This window comes from Hypomesus transpacificus, chromosome 1 (assembly GCF_021917145.1).
Source record: "Hypomesus transpacificus isolate Combined female chromosome 1, fHypTra1, whole genome shotgun sequence".
Lineage (NCBI taxonomy): Eukaryota > Metazoa > Chordata > Actinopteri > Osmeriformes > Osmeridae > Hypomesus > Hypomesus transpacificus.
In genome coordinates this window covers 10279822-10297360 of record NC_061060.1, presented here as the reverse complement: position 1 = coordinate 10297360, position 17539 = coordinate 10279822, and the positions used below count along the sequence as shown (strand labels likewise).

General features: G+C 49.4%; 1 protein-coding gene across 6 annotated transcripts in view; it reads left to right on the top strand.

The window, feature by feature from the left end:
* Window positions 1–17539, top strand: part of dlg3 (discs, large homolog 3 (Drosophila)) — a 73526-nt gene that overhangs the window by 48177 nt on the left and 7810 nt on the right. For 2 of the 6 annotated variants that reach the window (XM_047017450.1, XM_047017442.1), the window contains 5 exons: window positions 450–594; window positions 1837–1993; window positions 9762–9957; window positions 10660–10762; window positions 17169–17283. In XM_047017450.1, the coding sequence (XP_046873406.1) occupies window positions 450–594; window positions 1837–1993; window positions 9762–9957; window positions 10660–10762; window positions 17169–17283 (716 nt within the window). Of the gene's footprint in view, window positions 1–449; window positions 595–1836; window positions 1994–9761; window positions 9958–10659; window positions 10763–11417; window positions 11781–14836; window positions 15525–17168; window positions 17284–17539 lie in introns of those variants that run through there. The other 4 variants (XM_047017572.1, XM_047017490.1, XM_047017688.1 and 1 more) reach the window with 4 other exon arrangements.

Below are 17539 nucleotides of genomic sequence, written 5' to 3'. Positions count from 1 at the left end.
ACTGCAGCCGCACACAGAGTCCCCCTCCCCAGAGCTCTCATCAGAGGGGTCGTCACAGACCCACGGCCCGCTCCATCAAATACTCTGTTTGATTCAAGATTTGACCCCCCAAAGCCTGCCGGTTTCTGTGGAAACAGTGCGGTGCTGACAGGCTGACTGTGTGGAACGGCCCTCCTGCTACGGCACTTTACTGCTGCTCCACACGCTTTCCCTCTATCCCTCAAACGTCAATGAATCTATTCGAGATATCATCGAATGGCAGTGGGATTCATTAGGTGGTGAATGACGTGTGTGTTCGGTTCAGGGGAGATTCTGATTGAGGTCACCTCCGTCGGTGTGGACTCAGGGATTTGCCATTGATCTCTGTCACCTCTCAATGACTTACCTGGTCAAACACACGCAAAATAAGATAAATGAATGACTAGGTGCGATTGTGTGTGTGTGTGCAGGTGAACAACATCATCCTGCAAGACGTGCGTCACGAGGAGGCGGTGGCGGCGCTGAAGAACACGTCAGACATGGTGTACCTCAAGGTGGCTAAGCCAGGCCCCGTCCACCTCAACGACATGTACGCCCCCCCAGACTACTCTAGCAGTACGTATCTTCTTCTGCTGCTGGCTTCGGGCCCGCACACACACACACCGCTCTCGCACACACACACTAACACGTACACACTGCTCTTGCACACACACACCCTCCTCACTGACACAGTGGATTTGGTTTTAAAGCACGGTTTAATGGAGAAGGAAACTTAGAGCATGTTATTGATCAGTATTTCATCATTCTGCTGTGACCCGAAGACGTCAGCCTTCTGCAGAGCAGCACTAGCTGTCGGCTGATGTCCTGTGTAGAATGAACTGTGCATACATATTAGTAGAATATCTAGAAGCTATCTATTGTCCCTGACTGTTAGCTGAGATGTTTATAGATCTTTGTGTGAGTGGTAGTGTTGAATCAGTCTGCTCTCCTCAGCGCGGCTGTGCCGAGACTCCCACATGGTGTGTAGACACACACACACACACACATACACTGCTGCCCACAGCAACAAGCCCAGCTCTCTACCTCCTACTGAGTGTGGAGGCTTTCTCACATCCCACCTGCTCATGAGAGCCCGCATCCCTGGGCCCCTGCCACACACAGACACTCACGCACACACTCACACACACTCAAAGATGATCCACTGATAGGCCGTACACAATAATAAATGCATCTCATAATATACTTCTCAAACAGTGATTCTGTACTTCTTGGTTGTGTTGCTATGGCTTGATCAAGCCTGTAATACTGACTTAAGCTCTGAAACTATGGCCTACAGTCAGATGATGCCGATTAGTTGTGCCATACAGTAATACCTAACCACCCTAGAAGAATGACAATCTAAAGAGGTGGATTCCAGATTACTGGCATTCCAGACTGTAAGAAGTGGATTCCAGATTACTGGCATTCCAGACTGTAAGAAGTGGATTCCAGACCCTATGGCCTGACAGAAACAGTGAGGATTTCTCAGTAAAATAATAAAATCTAAAACATTTCAAGACAATGTTTTCACAATTACTGGTCGGATTGATTCCGATAGAATCTATAAGATATATATGTATTATACTGTAACAAAATGACATAACGTATACTTTACTGTAGCGTGATGTAGGTTGGGCGGAAAATGTGTCTGCATTTAAGTGGAGTCAAATGTTGTTCAAACCTTCAACAACCCCCCTCCATACTCCAACACACACTCTCACTCCTTCACTCACAGACACACACGCAAACACACACACACACACAAACGCTGTTTTAATCATGCTTCCTTTCCCCCTATTGGCCTGGCCCTCCCTCCAGCCTTTCCCACCATGGTGGACAACCACGTGAGCCACAACTCAGGCATGGCCTACATGGGGGCCATGGAGCCCAAGCCTGTGTACCAGCCCTCCCAGGTCACGCCCTCCAGGTACTCCCCAGTCCCCCGCCACATGCTGGGGGAGGAAGACTTCACCAGGTCAGTGACACGCTCCAGTGCCACTGGCTTCTGTCCGCTCCCCGGGTCAATCCTCTCTAACTCCAGTATTATCTAGTCTGTTTACATGAGGAGATTACTCACATCGAAAAGTATTTAGTTGAATGGGAATTGTTTGTGTGGTTGTACCAGTTGACACCGACAAGTCAGCGCTACGGTTTTCCATCTGAACCAAAACTGAACTACGTAATCAGAGACATGCCAGACATGTTTTCATCCAGCTGCTTTGAACTTGGTGACCCCTATTGATTTGACTGAGTATTTAACATGCTGTTTTCTGGTGTTTTTGGTGTGTCTTTGTTTGGTGACATACTTACTATATATATTAAGTGGTTGGATGTCCAATATGGTGTGTCATGCAACACGGCAGGACTTCTGAACCATGTAGTGCGTGTGTGTGTGTGTGTGTGTGTGTGTGTGTAAGTGTGTGTAAGTGTGTGTGAGTGTGAGTGCACCACGGCTCTGATGAACTTGATCTGGAGCTGGGTGGTTGTGTGATGCGGCAGCAGTGTGTTGACCCAGTGCTTCCCAGCAGCCTCGATCATCCCTCCTTCCAGCTGGGTCTTACATTCCTGACCCCCTCACCTACTGCAACCACAGAGGTCAAGTTAGAACCCAGAGCTACAGGGACGTGTGTGTGCATAGATATGCGTGTATGTACCCAAGTGGGAAGTATGCGTTTTGTGTGGTGTGTGTGTGTGTGACGCCAGCTCTGTGTACATGTCCAAGTTGTGCCCCTGTCTGTGTTTCTGTCTTTTCACATGTGTGTGTTTGTGTGCTCTCTCTCTCTCTCTCCCCTCATGTCCTTCACCAGCCCCACTCACTGTCTGTATTTCTGTACCCCCCCCCCCCCACCCCAGCAGGGCTGAGCCTATTTACAGTGTCATCCACAAACCAGGGGACAGTGGGGGCCCCCAGGGGCTCTACAGCGGGGCCCCTCCCCAGGATGCAGGCTTCTGTCCTACCCCCGCTGCCCTGTGCCAAGGCCCTGTCCCCTCCTCCTACTCCGGCAGGTACTAACCCCTGTGCATCTGCCCACGCTTAGCTAACCCTCCTCTCTGCAGCCCTGCTCTGCTCTGCCCCACCCTCACACCCCCGCTAGCCTGGCATCTGGCTGGCCTGGCACCCAGCAGCCGCCGCCCGGCCGGCCAAGGAGGGTGAGGAAGGGCACATGTCAGTGGCGTTGCCAGGCTCCGCGCAGGAGCACGGCTGCTCTTTGACATGGGCGGAGGGAGGAGAGGGGGGGGGGGGAGTGAGGAAGGGGCGAGGAGAGGACAGATCAAGGGAGGGAGATGACATATCGAGGCAGGGAAGGGTGGAGAGAGAGGGAGGGAGGGAGTGAGGGATGGAGGGATATAGTTCCTGCAGAGGTATCCTTTACAGAACAGTGTGTCTGTATCGTCTATACATGTCCCCCCCTCCCCTTGTGCCCTCTGCCTTCTGCTTACATCTACCTGTCAAGCCTCCACACAGTATACAACTCACAATATATACAGTACATCTGGAACCTTAACCTTATAGACTAGCCTAGGTTCTATCTAGGGTGCTACCAAGCTGTCTGTTGCAGACTGACAGAGACTACAACAACCACAGCAATAACAGCAGAAACATTTCCATGGTGATGGTCTGCTCCTGTCTATCACCATATCCATGTATATATTCTCCTCACATAACACTATTCTCATAAATGAGTATTTAGATAAACATACCCACACTACATATCCCATTTTCTCCTAATTTTCTCTGGGAGAAAAATATCCTGTCATTTGATTTAAAACAATCAGTGTAAATTTCAGCTCCCTAATTGTACTATGATCCAAATTCATCAAGTCTCAATTTATTATTGATGGGACTCTGCGTTCATGGAACTGTGATACAGCCACCTTGGATGTCCATAATGTGTTCTTCATGCTGTGGCTGCAGTGCTCTAAACACCTCATCAGTCATCATCCTGATCACGTCCATGAATCTGAAGCACTGACTGGAGCCAGTCCTCCACGGTTAGAGGAGTTAAAGATGGGAGTCAAACCTGCCCTTCACACACACACACACACACAGACGGACACACACACACACACACACTTCTCCACAGGAGCGAGGCTCACAGGGGCTCTCACTCTCACAAGCTGCTCTATTCCATCTGTCAGGAGCTTGAGCCTGGGCCCTCGTCCCCAGCCAGGGTCTGTCATGGTCCTCTCCCCTGCTCGCCTCTCTGGGTGTCTGGATCAGACGTCCGTCCATGTGGCGCTGCTGTTGTTACGTAACGACAGCATCGAAAAATGTTCATTGGCCCTTAGCCGCCCCTTTGGCCGTTTGTTGGTTTTATGTGTTGTCATGTGTTTGTATTGTGTCCACTGTCCGTCCTGCCGGCCTCATCCATCATGCTGCCTTTGTGGATGACTGCTTTTATGTGATTGGCGCTCCGCCAGTGTTTCTGTTAGATATGAGTGAGTGAGTGAGTTACGGAGTGTGTCTTGCTGCGTTTCTATATGTGTATGCATGGGCACTGGTGTGTGTCAGTGTATGTGTGTGTTAGTGTATGTGTGTGTGTTTGTGTGTGTGTGTGTGTGTGCACGTGAGGTGTGTGCCTACCCACCTGCCCGCTTGCCTGTATACATATGAACGTGCTGTGGATCTGCAGACATGGGGTGAAATGACAGAGAGGATGACTGGAATGTGGAACCCAAACAGACAAGCACACAAACTGTACACACACTCACCTGCTGGACAAACAAAGTACTTTGCAGCACAGAAGTGTTTAGCATGCCCCTGTGCTTACGTAAACATGAACACGACCCTCGCTCTTACCATGAATGTATTGGGAAGTAAGAAGCTGATTCGGCACCGGCCAGCCAATGAGGAGACTGTCCTGCAGCTGTCGTGATTCATCTGTACACTGAGAGACCAGGCCATGCACTCAGGCCCATCTCTCCTCACACACACACACACACACACACTCGTACATACACACAGAAGCCCATGCTGCCAGCTCCAATCACACACACTGATATAGTCAGACATCCACGCATAATGTGCTGACACATATGCGCACACACACACACGGTCAGTCAGTCAGTCAGTCAGGTAGACGCATTTACACACACACACACACACAGACCCATATGTATACACATACACGTAAATACAGACATGCACCTGTCTTCCTGTGCAGGACCTCTGGGTCATGTCTGCTACCAGACCCAACAGTGACGTTGTCAGGGATGACATCACAGATGACAGAGGTCGTGATCCCAGTCAGAATAGATCAGCGACCTGGTCTGTCAGGCAGTCTGGTGGGAGGGGCCACCTCTCCCCCCCACCATCACACAGTGACAGAGGAGGACTTCCACCAGGGCTGGCTCCAGAGGACTTGGTTAATATATAGTAAATGGAGGGCTTCCAGAGGACTGGGGCAGGCTGAGTGCAAGGGGATGAGTCAGATCTGGTATCAGCCCTCTGCCCATCTGCGCGTCCCCCTCAGTGGTGTCATCTCACACACGTTTCCAGCTCCATATGACACTAGCTCCTGTCTGCTCTCGCCCGCTTGGTCTCTCTCTCTCTCTCTCTCTCTCTCTCTCTCTCTCTCTGTAGATAGAGTCCGGTGGTTCTCACTGCAGATTCTGAACTCGTGAAGGAAAAATACTGTTTAGTAGTCTCATATACAGATAAGTCACCTTGTGACACAGTCAGTGTGTGTGTGTGTGTGTGTGTGTGTGTGTGTGTGTGTGTGTGTGTGTGTGTGTGTGTGTGTGTGTGCGTGTGCGTGTGTGTGCGTGAGTGAGTGAGTGCATACGCTACTGTACATATGTGTGTATGTCAGAGGCCAGTCAATTCCAACACCTGTACTGTGTTGGGGCCCTGCTAGGCAGGCAAGCAGGCTATTGGCCAATAAGGGTTGCTGAAAGACATATCTTGTAAATACAGCAGGAAGACAGTTCATATATTCTGCTAATCAGTAACTTTCAATTTTATTACTCACTCTTAATCAGTGACCTTTGACTAGGCGACTCAGAGTTTGAAAGGGGGTTATACATCAATACCAAGGCCTTCAACCACTGTAAAACATTCCTAACAAGCAGAGGGTGAGACTGAGCAGGGATGGAAGAAACGTAATCATGGCCGATGCAGCTGAACGCCCGAGTCTAAACTGTTAATCATTCATTTCGCCTGGTTTATTCTTAGCCGTACCAAGAGGCTTGAAATATCTTGAACCGTCTGTCGCCTTAGCAGTGTACACCCCCCAACCCCCCATGTCAAATTAGAAGGAAATAGCAGGTCTTGGAGGGAAAATGCAGTGGCAGAAAAAAACACTGGAGAATGTAAGCAAGGAAAACAGAGGACGGTACAGAGAGAGATAGAGAGAGAGAGGAGAGAGAGAGAGAGAGAGAGAGAGAGAGAGAGAGAGAGAGAGAGAGAGAGAGAGAGAGAGAGAGAGAGAGAGAGAGAGGAGAAAGAGAGAGAGAGAGAGAGAGAGAGAGAGAGAGAGAGAGAGAGAGAGAGAGAGAGAGAGAGCGCATGTTTTCCAGCGAGAGCTTGTCTCTGTTTGTGGAAAATGGCGCCCATCTGCAGTGCCCAACATTAATCAGCCAAGCAGAGCCAATTACCAGGGCTGAGGAGCGTCATGCGTACAGAGCCGGGCTGGGTGTAGCATGGCAGGGAGATTGTGACCTGTTGGACCTCACTGTCCTCCATCCATTTTCAGCATGAAGACTCACCTGCCTCTGCCTCAGCGGGGTGGGGGAGGGGGAGGGGGGGTGGTGCTAGAGAAAGGAAGTGGAAGACAGAGGGGAAAACAAACAGAAAGTGAGTGAAATAAAGAGACTGGATTCATAGAGAAAAGGATAGGGCAGAGAGCAGTGGCTTTATAGAATTATAACTGTTTACATTCCTTGCATGGATAAAAAGAGAAGGGGGGAGAACGGGGAGGAGACACAAGGCTCATGATAGAACAGGAAGCCAGTGAGCGCTGTGTACTGTGGAATTCACAGAATTACCAAGCCCTTCTTTTCCCAGTAGTGCTTTGACCCATGCACAGGTTCGCTAACAAAAACACTCACTCACTCCATAGAAAAGTGCCAAGGATAAAACAACAGAGCTATCTGTCTCTGGCTGTCAGAGTGCTCTTTCCCGCCGACCCTGCTGGAGGGAAGAGTGAGTGAGTGAGTGGTCACCACAGTCATCGCTCTGAGGATGTGATGTCAGGGGCTCAACAGTCACATTAAGTTCATGAGTTCCTCGGTTTGTTTACACTCCGACCAATTAGCTGGGAGCTGCCGTCTGGCCGGCCAGCCCCTCCTGAGGACTGGCCTGATGGACAGGAATGCTGGCATGCGGGGCGGTGAAGGGGAGGGACCCAGGGGCAAGCCTTAATGAGAGAGATGAAGCACGGAGCGATCTGTTTAAGGGAACAGACTCCTACCACATCCTGATCTTGAGCTCCTTTTGATGTGACACACCAGGGGAAGCCTCGTCCATCTGAGGAGTTTGGCAGGAAGGCGCAGGGTGAGGGGTGGAGGTGTGTGTGTGTGGGGGGGGGGGGGGGGGGTCCTGGCAGGATGTGATAGAGTGGAGGCTCGTGTGGGAGGCTGAGGGTTAAGTCTTGCCCTGCCAGAGATGAGGGGGAGCGTCTGTGACAGCCTCAAGTGGAGCTGTTTCCTATCACACTCCCATCGGCCTGAGACTCCCAAGCCAGAGATGTGTGTATTCCAGAGCTCTCGGCTGCAGAGGGGCAGAGATAGGGAGCCAGGTTTGGGGAGAACATCCCCCTGCCGGGGAGTTAAGCAAAGGCGATGCGCCACAGCAGCCATGTTCACCGTCAACATCTCGTCCTCCATGCCGATGGTGAAGTCTCTCTCTCAGCGCAGGGTTAGGATGACACTCTCTCCTAGGGCCATACACAGGAACCTCAGGTAACCATGGTGATGTGCGTCTCTCTCTTTCTCAACAGCTGATAGGGGAGGATCATTCCAGATCATTCTCTTGCTCTGAGCTCCCCTCGACTGCCACTGCTAGTCGGTTGACTGGGTTACTCAGAGATTAGACAGCCCTCGGTTTCCCAGCTCATATTCCTTTGAAGACATTTGACGTTGTGTGCTATCCATGTATTTTTTTGTATTAGTTTGTGTGTGAATGACAGTAATCCTTTGGATAGCACTGTAGAGATGAGCCATGGCTTTTCTGTGTGAGAGAGATGCAGTACACAGCGTGTGCTTTCATCCTGATCACTGTAATTGAATCTCTGGGATTTGACCTCTATCTCTTCTAGGAAATAATGTCATGTAACTAATAAGGCAGTGATTGGACGGAGGGTTTAGACTATGACCTCCCACAGTGCTGTTGTTTGCACTGATGCATAGGACTTACTGTTATTCGTCTGTCTGAAACTGTGGAGTCACCAGGACTTTAGTTGTGAGTGAATGGACTCTCACTGTGAAAGTGAAAATTTGGATAAAAGCATCTGCAAAATTAATTCATTAATACACCAGTGCTAGATGTACTGCTAGTACGTATGGCTCTTATCCACAAGCGCTATCCAGTGCCTTTGCTGAAGTACCTTGTAGGTAGGTTATGAAACCTTTGTGAGATCGTATAGATCTTACGTTGCCTCTTGAGATACTTTACAAGGGTGATACAGAGTTCTTTCCAGTGTGGTTCCGAGTATGATGCTAAAGTTCCAAATGCTGTTTTGGCTGCCATTGATGTGAGAAGGGTCTCTACAGAAACGTAGAGCACTGCCATTAAGGATTGAGTAGGAATTGTTCCTGCGGACCGCAGGCCGAGTACGTAGAGTGAAGACCACTAATGGGAACCGTCTGGTCGGTTGAGAGGGATGACTGGTTGTGTGTGTGTGCGTGTGCACGTGTGTGTATCTGAGCTAAGCTTCCACAGGCCCTCGAGTGTGTTTTTGCGCTAGTCTGAAGCATGTTTTCAGAAGGCTTTTGATGGTCCCTAGCAGTGGTTTGGCCTATCCAGGATCCTACAACCCATTGCATTCTGGGACGCCTGCTGTCTGACGATGACTCACTGCAGCTGAAGCTAAAACAGAGCTGCAGCAGGCCAATCAAGCATGAGGCTGCGTGTGTGTGTGTGCATGATTTCACACATACATGCTCAGGATGGGGAAGAGGAGCAGGGGTAGAAGGGGCTTACTGTGAATCTAAGGACAGCATGTCTTAGTGGCCTGTGTGTGTGTGTGTGTGTGTGTGTGTGTGTGTGTGTGTGTGCTTTTGATCCAAAAGGACATTACAGTCAGTGAACATAATACAATAGTCCCAAAGCACAGTTAGAGCTGAATAACCAAAGATCACAATTATCATTTATATTTTACATTTAAGACCTGTTGAATATGTTATCACCACTGTTTAAACATTCTCCGTTTTTTTGTAACACTGCTAAAAAGATTATTAAATTCCAATTAAACATTTCCATTTATCCTCAAAGGTTTGGGAAAGTTACTTTTGTATGTATGCATGTATAGAATGTGCTGCAATCTAGGTTCCGCTGGAGTTATGGATTCTGGCTGCCAATTTGGCCCATGTAAAAACCAAACTACCAGAAGTGAGCTGTGTGTCCTAAACGGTCCTCTGTCTCCCTTTTCTGTTTTTCTGTCTTTCCTTTCACTCTTGCTCTTATTGTTCCTCCCGTCCTGCCTCCCTCCCTCCATCCGCCTGTCTCCCTCTCTCCGCCTGTCTCCCTCCATCCGCCTGTCTCCCTCTCTCCGCCTGTCTCCCTCTCTCTCCTGTGCTCCCAGTCCGGCCCCGCGGCCTGACGCTGTGGCTCTGTTTGGCAGGGAGCCACGGAAGGTGCTGCTGCACAAGGGCTCCACAGGCCTGGGCTTCAACATTGTGGGCGGAGAGGACGGAGAGGGAATCTTCGTCTCCTTCATCCTGGCGGGCGGCCCGGCGGACCTGAGTGGAGAGCTGAGGAGGGGAGACCGAATCCTCTCGGTCAGTCGCTATACTGCAGACTACAGCAGCTTGGGGCACTAGGACTGAATAGTTAATGATGATATGTTGTATCAGAACTTGTAGCTAACTACCGCAGCTCGAGCCAAGGGATACAAACTACAAGGACGATGCAAGCAAGTGTCATTCAACTGAGACTGAGGACACGGGGGTAATAAATAATAAAAACTAAAAAGAAAGACAACTAAAAGATACAGATCAGCTGGCATGTAATACTCCACTCAAGGTCAGCGCTTCATTTATACAAATACTCTCTCGTGTCAAACACAGGGACTCCCATGACAGCAGATTAGGACCTTTCTAGAGTGTACATCTGCCCAATGTCCCTACAGGGAATTTAAACAAGTGATTTTCCAGTCCTAGGATCTCTCATCGCTGCAAGGTCATACCTCCACTGATTGAAATGAAATCATCCAGCTGGTGATTCACTAGAGGATAGCCTTCTCTGTTCATGCTGGACAGACTCAATCAGTTGTCACGTTGAGCTCTGTCCCCGTGAATCAAGCTGGCCATCAACCTGCCTGTCACCCGGGCTCCAGGGTTGGCATTCCCTCATTCAGGATCACGTCCACCCCCACCGTCCATGTGCTCTTATCTACCAACACAGTGGATCGTGTAGCAGCACTCGTTGGCCCACGCGCAAGCTCCTGGGCTGAGTCTTTGCTGTGTGTGTGTCCATCTCAGGTGAATGGGGTCAACCTGCGGAACGCCACCCACGAGCAAGCAGCCGCCGCACTCAAGAGGGCTGGACAGACCGTCACCATCATCGCCCAGTACCGGCCAGAAGGTAGGACAACTGCCTGTAGGCAGCTGTAGCAAATAGAGCATGACACACAAACAAACCGTTGTTCCACACACAACACACGTACATTCACAAACAACACGCACAGAGAAAATACTTGAGGATCCATATCAATACCATCCGCTTAGATAGAATTCTTGTATCTTAAACCGTCTGCACAGTTAGACCTGTGTTAAAATGGGGCTGAGCAATAGAATAAACAGTTCAGCCCTGACGATTGTCAAAGTCATGTTGATCTTCACAGTGTTGAACAGAAGTGCTGAATAATCATACGGCAGTTCTTACTCAGACTGAGATGTGCAGATAAGCGACATGCAGGTAGTTCATGATGTGGGGCAAGAAGACGGGTGAGATCAACGACCGCATACAGAATAAATTCCTTCATCGATTTGTACATGATTCTTGAAAATTGACTAATTATTAGGCTACAGTGCAATACAATGAAGTAAAAACACAGCTCATTGTTTACATGGTTGATTTGTTTATGTACAGTAGCATACTGTACATGTTTTCACTTGATAAGTGTGGCAGCTCTCTGCTAAGGTTTATCTTTAGTCAAGTCTGCTTTGCAAATGAGGACAGTACCGAGCGCCGGTGGCTGATTGGCTTACAGTTCCAGGATTCAGGTTCAGGGGCGTCCCTGTACCGAGAAGAGCTACTGCAAGGCGGGCAACCAAGGAGCTGTTGTTACTCCTCCGTGTTTCGTTTTTCCCTCTCTTGTGAATGGTGGACCGGTATCTGCGGATAGTGAACGAGGATAAAGGGAACACTGCCAAGTGGGGCGAAAATAGCAGCAAGGCGAAGGTTAACATAAACCGTGGATTTAAAATATTACAAAGGGTGAAGTTTTAAACTTTTTTGGCTCCGACTTCGAACGTGAATGGGGGTTGGGCTTGAATGTACCAGGAAAGAAGAAGCCGCATGAATTCCCAGTCGGCTGGATGTAGCTGTTAAGATCACAACGGGCTGCAAAGTTATTCAAAACTGCATTGAACCGACTGAGGTGAGGAAATTGGATATGCGAGTGAAATGTGATAAAGTGAATGTGCCTTGTGTTGTGCACGAGACAAAAATAAACAGCCAAGAACATTGTGTAGGTATTAGCCGCGGAAATGTTGCTTACTAATGTTAGTTACCGCGTTGAATGTTTTCTGAATGAACAGGCTTGCCAACTAATTGTTGGTTTGAAGTCTAGCGCTAACTAGCTAGCATTGCTTCAAGCCGCAGGGCGAGTAGACTATAGTTAGCTAGCTACAAAATAATCTCGCGCTGTGGATTAGTCACATTTGCTGGTTTGCCAGGGTAGCTATTTTGAACTAAATTGATACCAACTATGGGAACTATTGGCTTGTGTGGTAGTTAACTGCAGTCAGGTAGCTAATGTGGGTATCTAACTTTGGTATCTTGGCTGGCTTTCTTAGAAAACCCTTGAAAGTATTCTCTTTCGGACGTTAAACAATCCGGGCCTGGCAGCTCTGGTTCCCCGGTACCACTTCAAATACAGTAAACATTCACCTTGCCTAGTACACGCACACTCAAACAAACAGGATTGTGGTAGATTAATGTTAATGTGGCTTCTTGACATTAAGTATATATTGTTCAATTGTTGGTGTGGGTTATTTTTATTATTATGTTTTATCTATGTTAGGCTATGTTTTACATGTAAGGAAATACATCTCCTTCTGCCGGGTTATTTCTTTGGTGGAGACAAAACATGTTTTAAGATTGCCACATTGGTTTGAGCTTGGCGACTTCTTATAATTAACCTGTCACAAACGATTTAAAGTTCTTCACATTTTACACTCATGAATAGTTACACTAGGTCTGGGTAGTGACGCAAATTTCTCAGTATTCCAGATAATTTAGATAATGAATCATTTGCTTTTGCTATCTTGTCTAATGTTTTAGTGTTGAAGACTAAGGGTTGCATAATACCTACTCTTGTCAGATATCATATTTGGCCCTAGACATTAGGTTGGAAAGGTGTTCAGAGAGGCGTGGTCTAAGCAGGTACGTGGAAGCTTTTCTGTCAGTTCAGGAAGTGACCTTGTGAAAGAATGTGAATTAAACATCATCGCTATTCACATTCTTAATCAGCATGGTATTCATCTTTGTTGTGTTTGTTAAAAGTTCATTGAGGTGTCCCTGAAATCCAACAAGGAGAACAATGCCCTTACATTAATGTGTACATGGTGTTGATATGGTTGTCTTTTATCTTTTAAGAGACCTTGAGTCTCTATCTTATTTGCAGTAGAAATTCACAGAGGATGTCTGGCAGGTGGGCTTACTTGTTCTGCTGTTATATACACACACACATTCTCAGCATGTAGATCCAAGGTATGCACATGCTGCAACAACAAAGGAAAGGATATTATGAGCTTTAGATCTCTGCTCCTCTCTCAGCTTGGACTAGGAGAGGAATGCAGCCGTATATGTTGTAGCTTGTTCTCTCCCCATATTCTTGATGCCTCTAATAAAACATCAAGCAGAAGAATACTTGCTGTAATAACCCTCCATAGAGCTGTCCTGTCTCTGGAAATAGCCCACAGGTCATGGCATAGTCGGTTAGTCCCTCACAGGATTGAGGTGTGTCCAGGCTCTGTAAGTAGTCAGGGCTACTGTTAAAGCCTCCCGGCACAGCTAAGGCCATCTCATATGAGGACATTTTGAATATGAAGCTCCCTTTCCCCTGCTGTTTTTCTGTTTTCATACACCTCGGCAGTCAAGCAGTCTTAGATAAGACTGCGTGAAGTGAGGTCTGCTTTATCTACGATGCCCTCAAGCCAGCGATAAATCCTTCCTTGTAATGTGGCTCTTTTGTAGGACTTGAAGGACACTATTGAGCTGGCAATGCTTAACCAGTCTAAACGGATGAGTCAAGATGGCTGGCAAATGATTGACTTCCTGCATCCCCCCCACTGATCCTCTGAGATGTGCAGCCAGCCGCTGGAACGGCTCCCCCTGCCCTGCCCTGCCCTGTCCTGTCCTCAGCTCTGGCCTGGCCAGCCAAGGAGGGTCCACAGTGTGCTGTGGAGGGCAGGGGAGTAGGGGACCGTCAGTCAGGGGCTAACTGGAGTGTGAATGCTGGTTCATGCTGGGCAGGCTGCCCGGACTGCTCCCAGGGGCTTGAGCTCCACAGCCTTCACTCACTCTCTCTAACACACTCACTCTCACACACTCACACACAGATCTGTGATGGAGGGCCAGAGCTAAAGATGACATGGGGCTGTAGCAGGGAGGCAGCCTCCCAACACAAGGCGCCCCCCTCTCCTTCCAGCCCGCTGTGGAGCTTCCCCATGCCCAGTGCTCCCACTCTGCTTCAGTGGCAGTGATGGAAGGACAGGGCCGGGGAGTCTACAGTGTAACAAATGCAGTAGACTCCATCCCTGTTCATTCAGGTGGTGGATGGTGCAGACCCTGCAGGACTCATGTCCCCTATGTTTCCTACAAAGAACATTTTCAGTCATGGTAAAGCCTGGGTTGACATGTTCCCGGGCCACTGTAGAACATTGCCTGGACTAACCCGTGGAACCTAACACACTCTCATATTACTAACACATGCCTGCTGCCGTGTTGCATAACTGGATCAAGAGAAAAGCGGCGACAGCCCACTACCCAAAATAAAAGGGAGTACAACTAATGAGGACATGCAGTATGAGGGAGGGAGATGCAGAAATGACCCACTTTCCCTCACTTCACTTCCCTATTCTCTTCCTCACGGGTCATCCCAAGTGATGCGCTGTTCTCCTCGCTGCCTTCCCCTAAAACTTTGAAGTGCTATGTGGTTGGCTAGGGAGGTTGTTGTTGCTAGGTTATGACCTGGGGACGGACTCCCCTGTGTGGATCAGGTGACAGTCGAGTCCCAGGGTGTAGACGCACCAGACCAGGCTGACTGCAGCAAACTACAGCTGTTTCTTCCACTGTTGTTCCCTGTGGAGCAAGGCAGCAGCTGGAGGAGGCCAGTCTGCAGGGTGGTCTTCTCTGCCTGCCCTGGTGGTGGTGGTGGTGGTGGTGGTGGTTAAGCCTTGATGGTAATGACAGCCCTCCAGGAATGCCGTGGCCCCAGCTTCACCTACCGTCTCGTTCCCACTGGTTGGGCTGTTGTGTGTTTTGGGTGTTGTGAGGTAGAACAGCCTCTCTCTTGTGACTCTTTTGTTTCTTATCCTTCCTACTCCTCCCCTTCCTGGTCTCTCTACTCTCTGGAGTCCTCCTCCTCCTCCTCCTGCTGTGTCTGAGAGGTCAGTGGACTAGAATCATGACTGCTTCCGTATACGCTGTCCCATGGGCCCTCTGACTGCTGGGGCGTTGCCCCTGGTTACAGGCAGGTGGTGTCGGGTTACCTCACCTTGCTGTGTCACTCTCTCCCTTGTGGTTGAGCCTAACTCCTGGCCTGCTGAAGCAGAGAGAGAGAGAGCAGGGCGGGGAGCAGGCAGATGGCTTAGGGCGCAGTTTCTGTTTGCTTTGAATCCACTCTGGGTTTCGGTTGGGGGCTACGACAGAGGCTGAGTCGGGGGGCTGCGAGGAGAATCGGCCTGTTTTCACACCTGACATGGGATTTCTGCGTCTAAACCCAGGGACTTGAGAGGAACACAAACTATCAGCTGAGCCCCAGGGATGGTTGTGTTTGTTTTTCTAAGCTACCTACCGGCCTCAGTCACGCCCAATATCTGGACTTTGATCTGTAATTCTCATGTCGTTCGGAAAGGGAACGTGTTTTTAACGGTCGCACCATGTCTAGTTTGATTAGGTAAGTAAAGCCTTACAGGGTCGCTTGCAGACTACATACTTTGCTTACAAAACATTAGATTTTAAATGAACAAGAAAAAGGGTTGCCTGAGATTAAACTTGTTCTTATGATAGTCACGGATATGGTATGTCGTTAAGGCCTGTTGTTTGGCTACTCCCAGATACACAGGCTTCTGATGCGACACACTTATGTTGATGTCGATATGAAGATTTGTTTTACGTACACCAAGGTATCATAAATAGCATAATACCTATACTGAGGTAACTGAAGTCCGATCAGATGTCAGTGTTTGGCTCTACATGGCCTTATCTGCTCCTATCTTGTATGCCTGTCCTACCGTATGTAGTTAACAAGGAGAGGGCCAACGTTTGGACACTCAAGCCTTTGTGGTGTTACTGTGTTACCTACCTGGTGTGCTATCACATGATAACTTGTTTTTCTAGCTCGCTCTCTCGGTCTCTCTCTGCCTTGTTTTGTCCTGTTGCCCAGTGTCGTGTGTGTTCTATGGGTGGCTTGTTCTAGCACCCCGAGCACAGCTTGCATGTACACACAAACACACACACACACACATAAACACAGTTAATGAGTGCATGTTTATTGAGGAGCAGGGGGCTCAGGTGGATTCATACATCAGCCTCCACTCTGCCACAGTGTGGATTTATACACTGTGACAAATGGTCATCCGCTGAATTTAGTTGGAGGCTTTCCTCTTTTTTTGATGGCGCTAAAGAGTCCATGTTGAATGTAATTAATCCACATAATGAATGGGCTGACAGAAGATATTAGGGGTATTATAAGTGTGAGGCTGATACATGGCGAAGCTCCATCTGCTTGCGGGGTCATTAATCAGGCTTAAAGGAGATGCTGAACTTCAGCCCCTCTACCTCCCCTCTGGCTCCCCAGAGCCCAGCCCCTCTGGCTCTCCTCTGGCTCCCCAGAGCCCAGCCCCTCTACCTCCCCTCTGGCTCCCCAGAGCCCAGCCCCTCTACCTCCCCTCTGGCTCCCCAGAGCCCAGCCCCTCTACCTCCCCTCTGGCTCCCCAGAGCCCAGCCCCTCTACCTCCCCTCTGGCTCCCCAGAGCCCAGCCCCTCTACCTCCCCTCTGGCTCCCCAGAGCCCAGCCCCTCTACCTCCCCTCTGGCTCCCCAGAGCCCAGCCCCTCTACCTCCCCTCTGGCTCCCCAGAGCCCAGCCCCTCTGGCTCCCCAGAGCCCAGCCCCTCTACCTCCCCTCTGGCTCCCCAGAGCCCAGCCCCTCTACCTCCCCTCTGGCTCCCCAGAGCCCAGCCCCTCTACCTCCCCTCTGGCTCCCCAGAGCCCAGCCCCTCTACCTCCCCTCTGGCTCCCCAGAGCCCAGCCCCTCTACCTCCCCTCTGGCTCCCCAGAGCCCAGCCCCTCTACCTCCCCTCTGGCTCCCCAGAGCCCAGCTGGAACCAGTACACATATAAGGAGAGGATAGATCTAAGGACTGTGTTACTTCTCTATGCCATGGTGATATAGCTTTTTCCAGTAGGTTTTGATGTAATCATTGTGGGTGACAAAGCCCTAGCTGCATACAGCAGAGAAACTGGAAGCGGTGCGTGTTTCGTGTGTGGTGTAAACGCTGGGGATGTTGACACAGCATTGTGTGTGTGTGTGTGTCTGCAGAGTACAGCCGCTTTGAGTCGAAGATCCACGACCTGAGGGAGCAGATGATGAACAGCAGCATGAGCTCAGGATCGGGCTCCCTGCGCACCAGCGAGAAACGCTCCCTCTACGTCAGGTATGCTCTCACACACACACACACACACACAAACAAACACACACACACACACACACACACACACACACTGGAGGATCTGCAACTCTCACGATACATTACCCACTATACCCCAAACAAGGACACAGTATTTGTATATAGTCTATGGTTAATCATTTCTTTTTTTAAACCATCACCTTAACCATCACCTAATCCACACTAGTGCTTTTATTTGGTTGTAAATCATTTTGTTAATAACTGACAGCCTTATCTTAGTTTG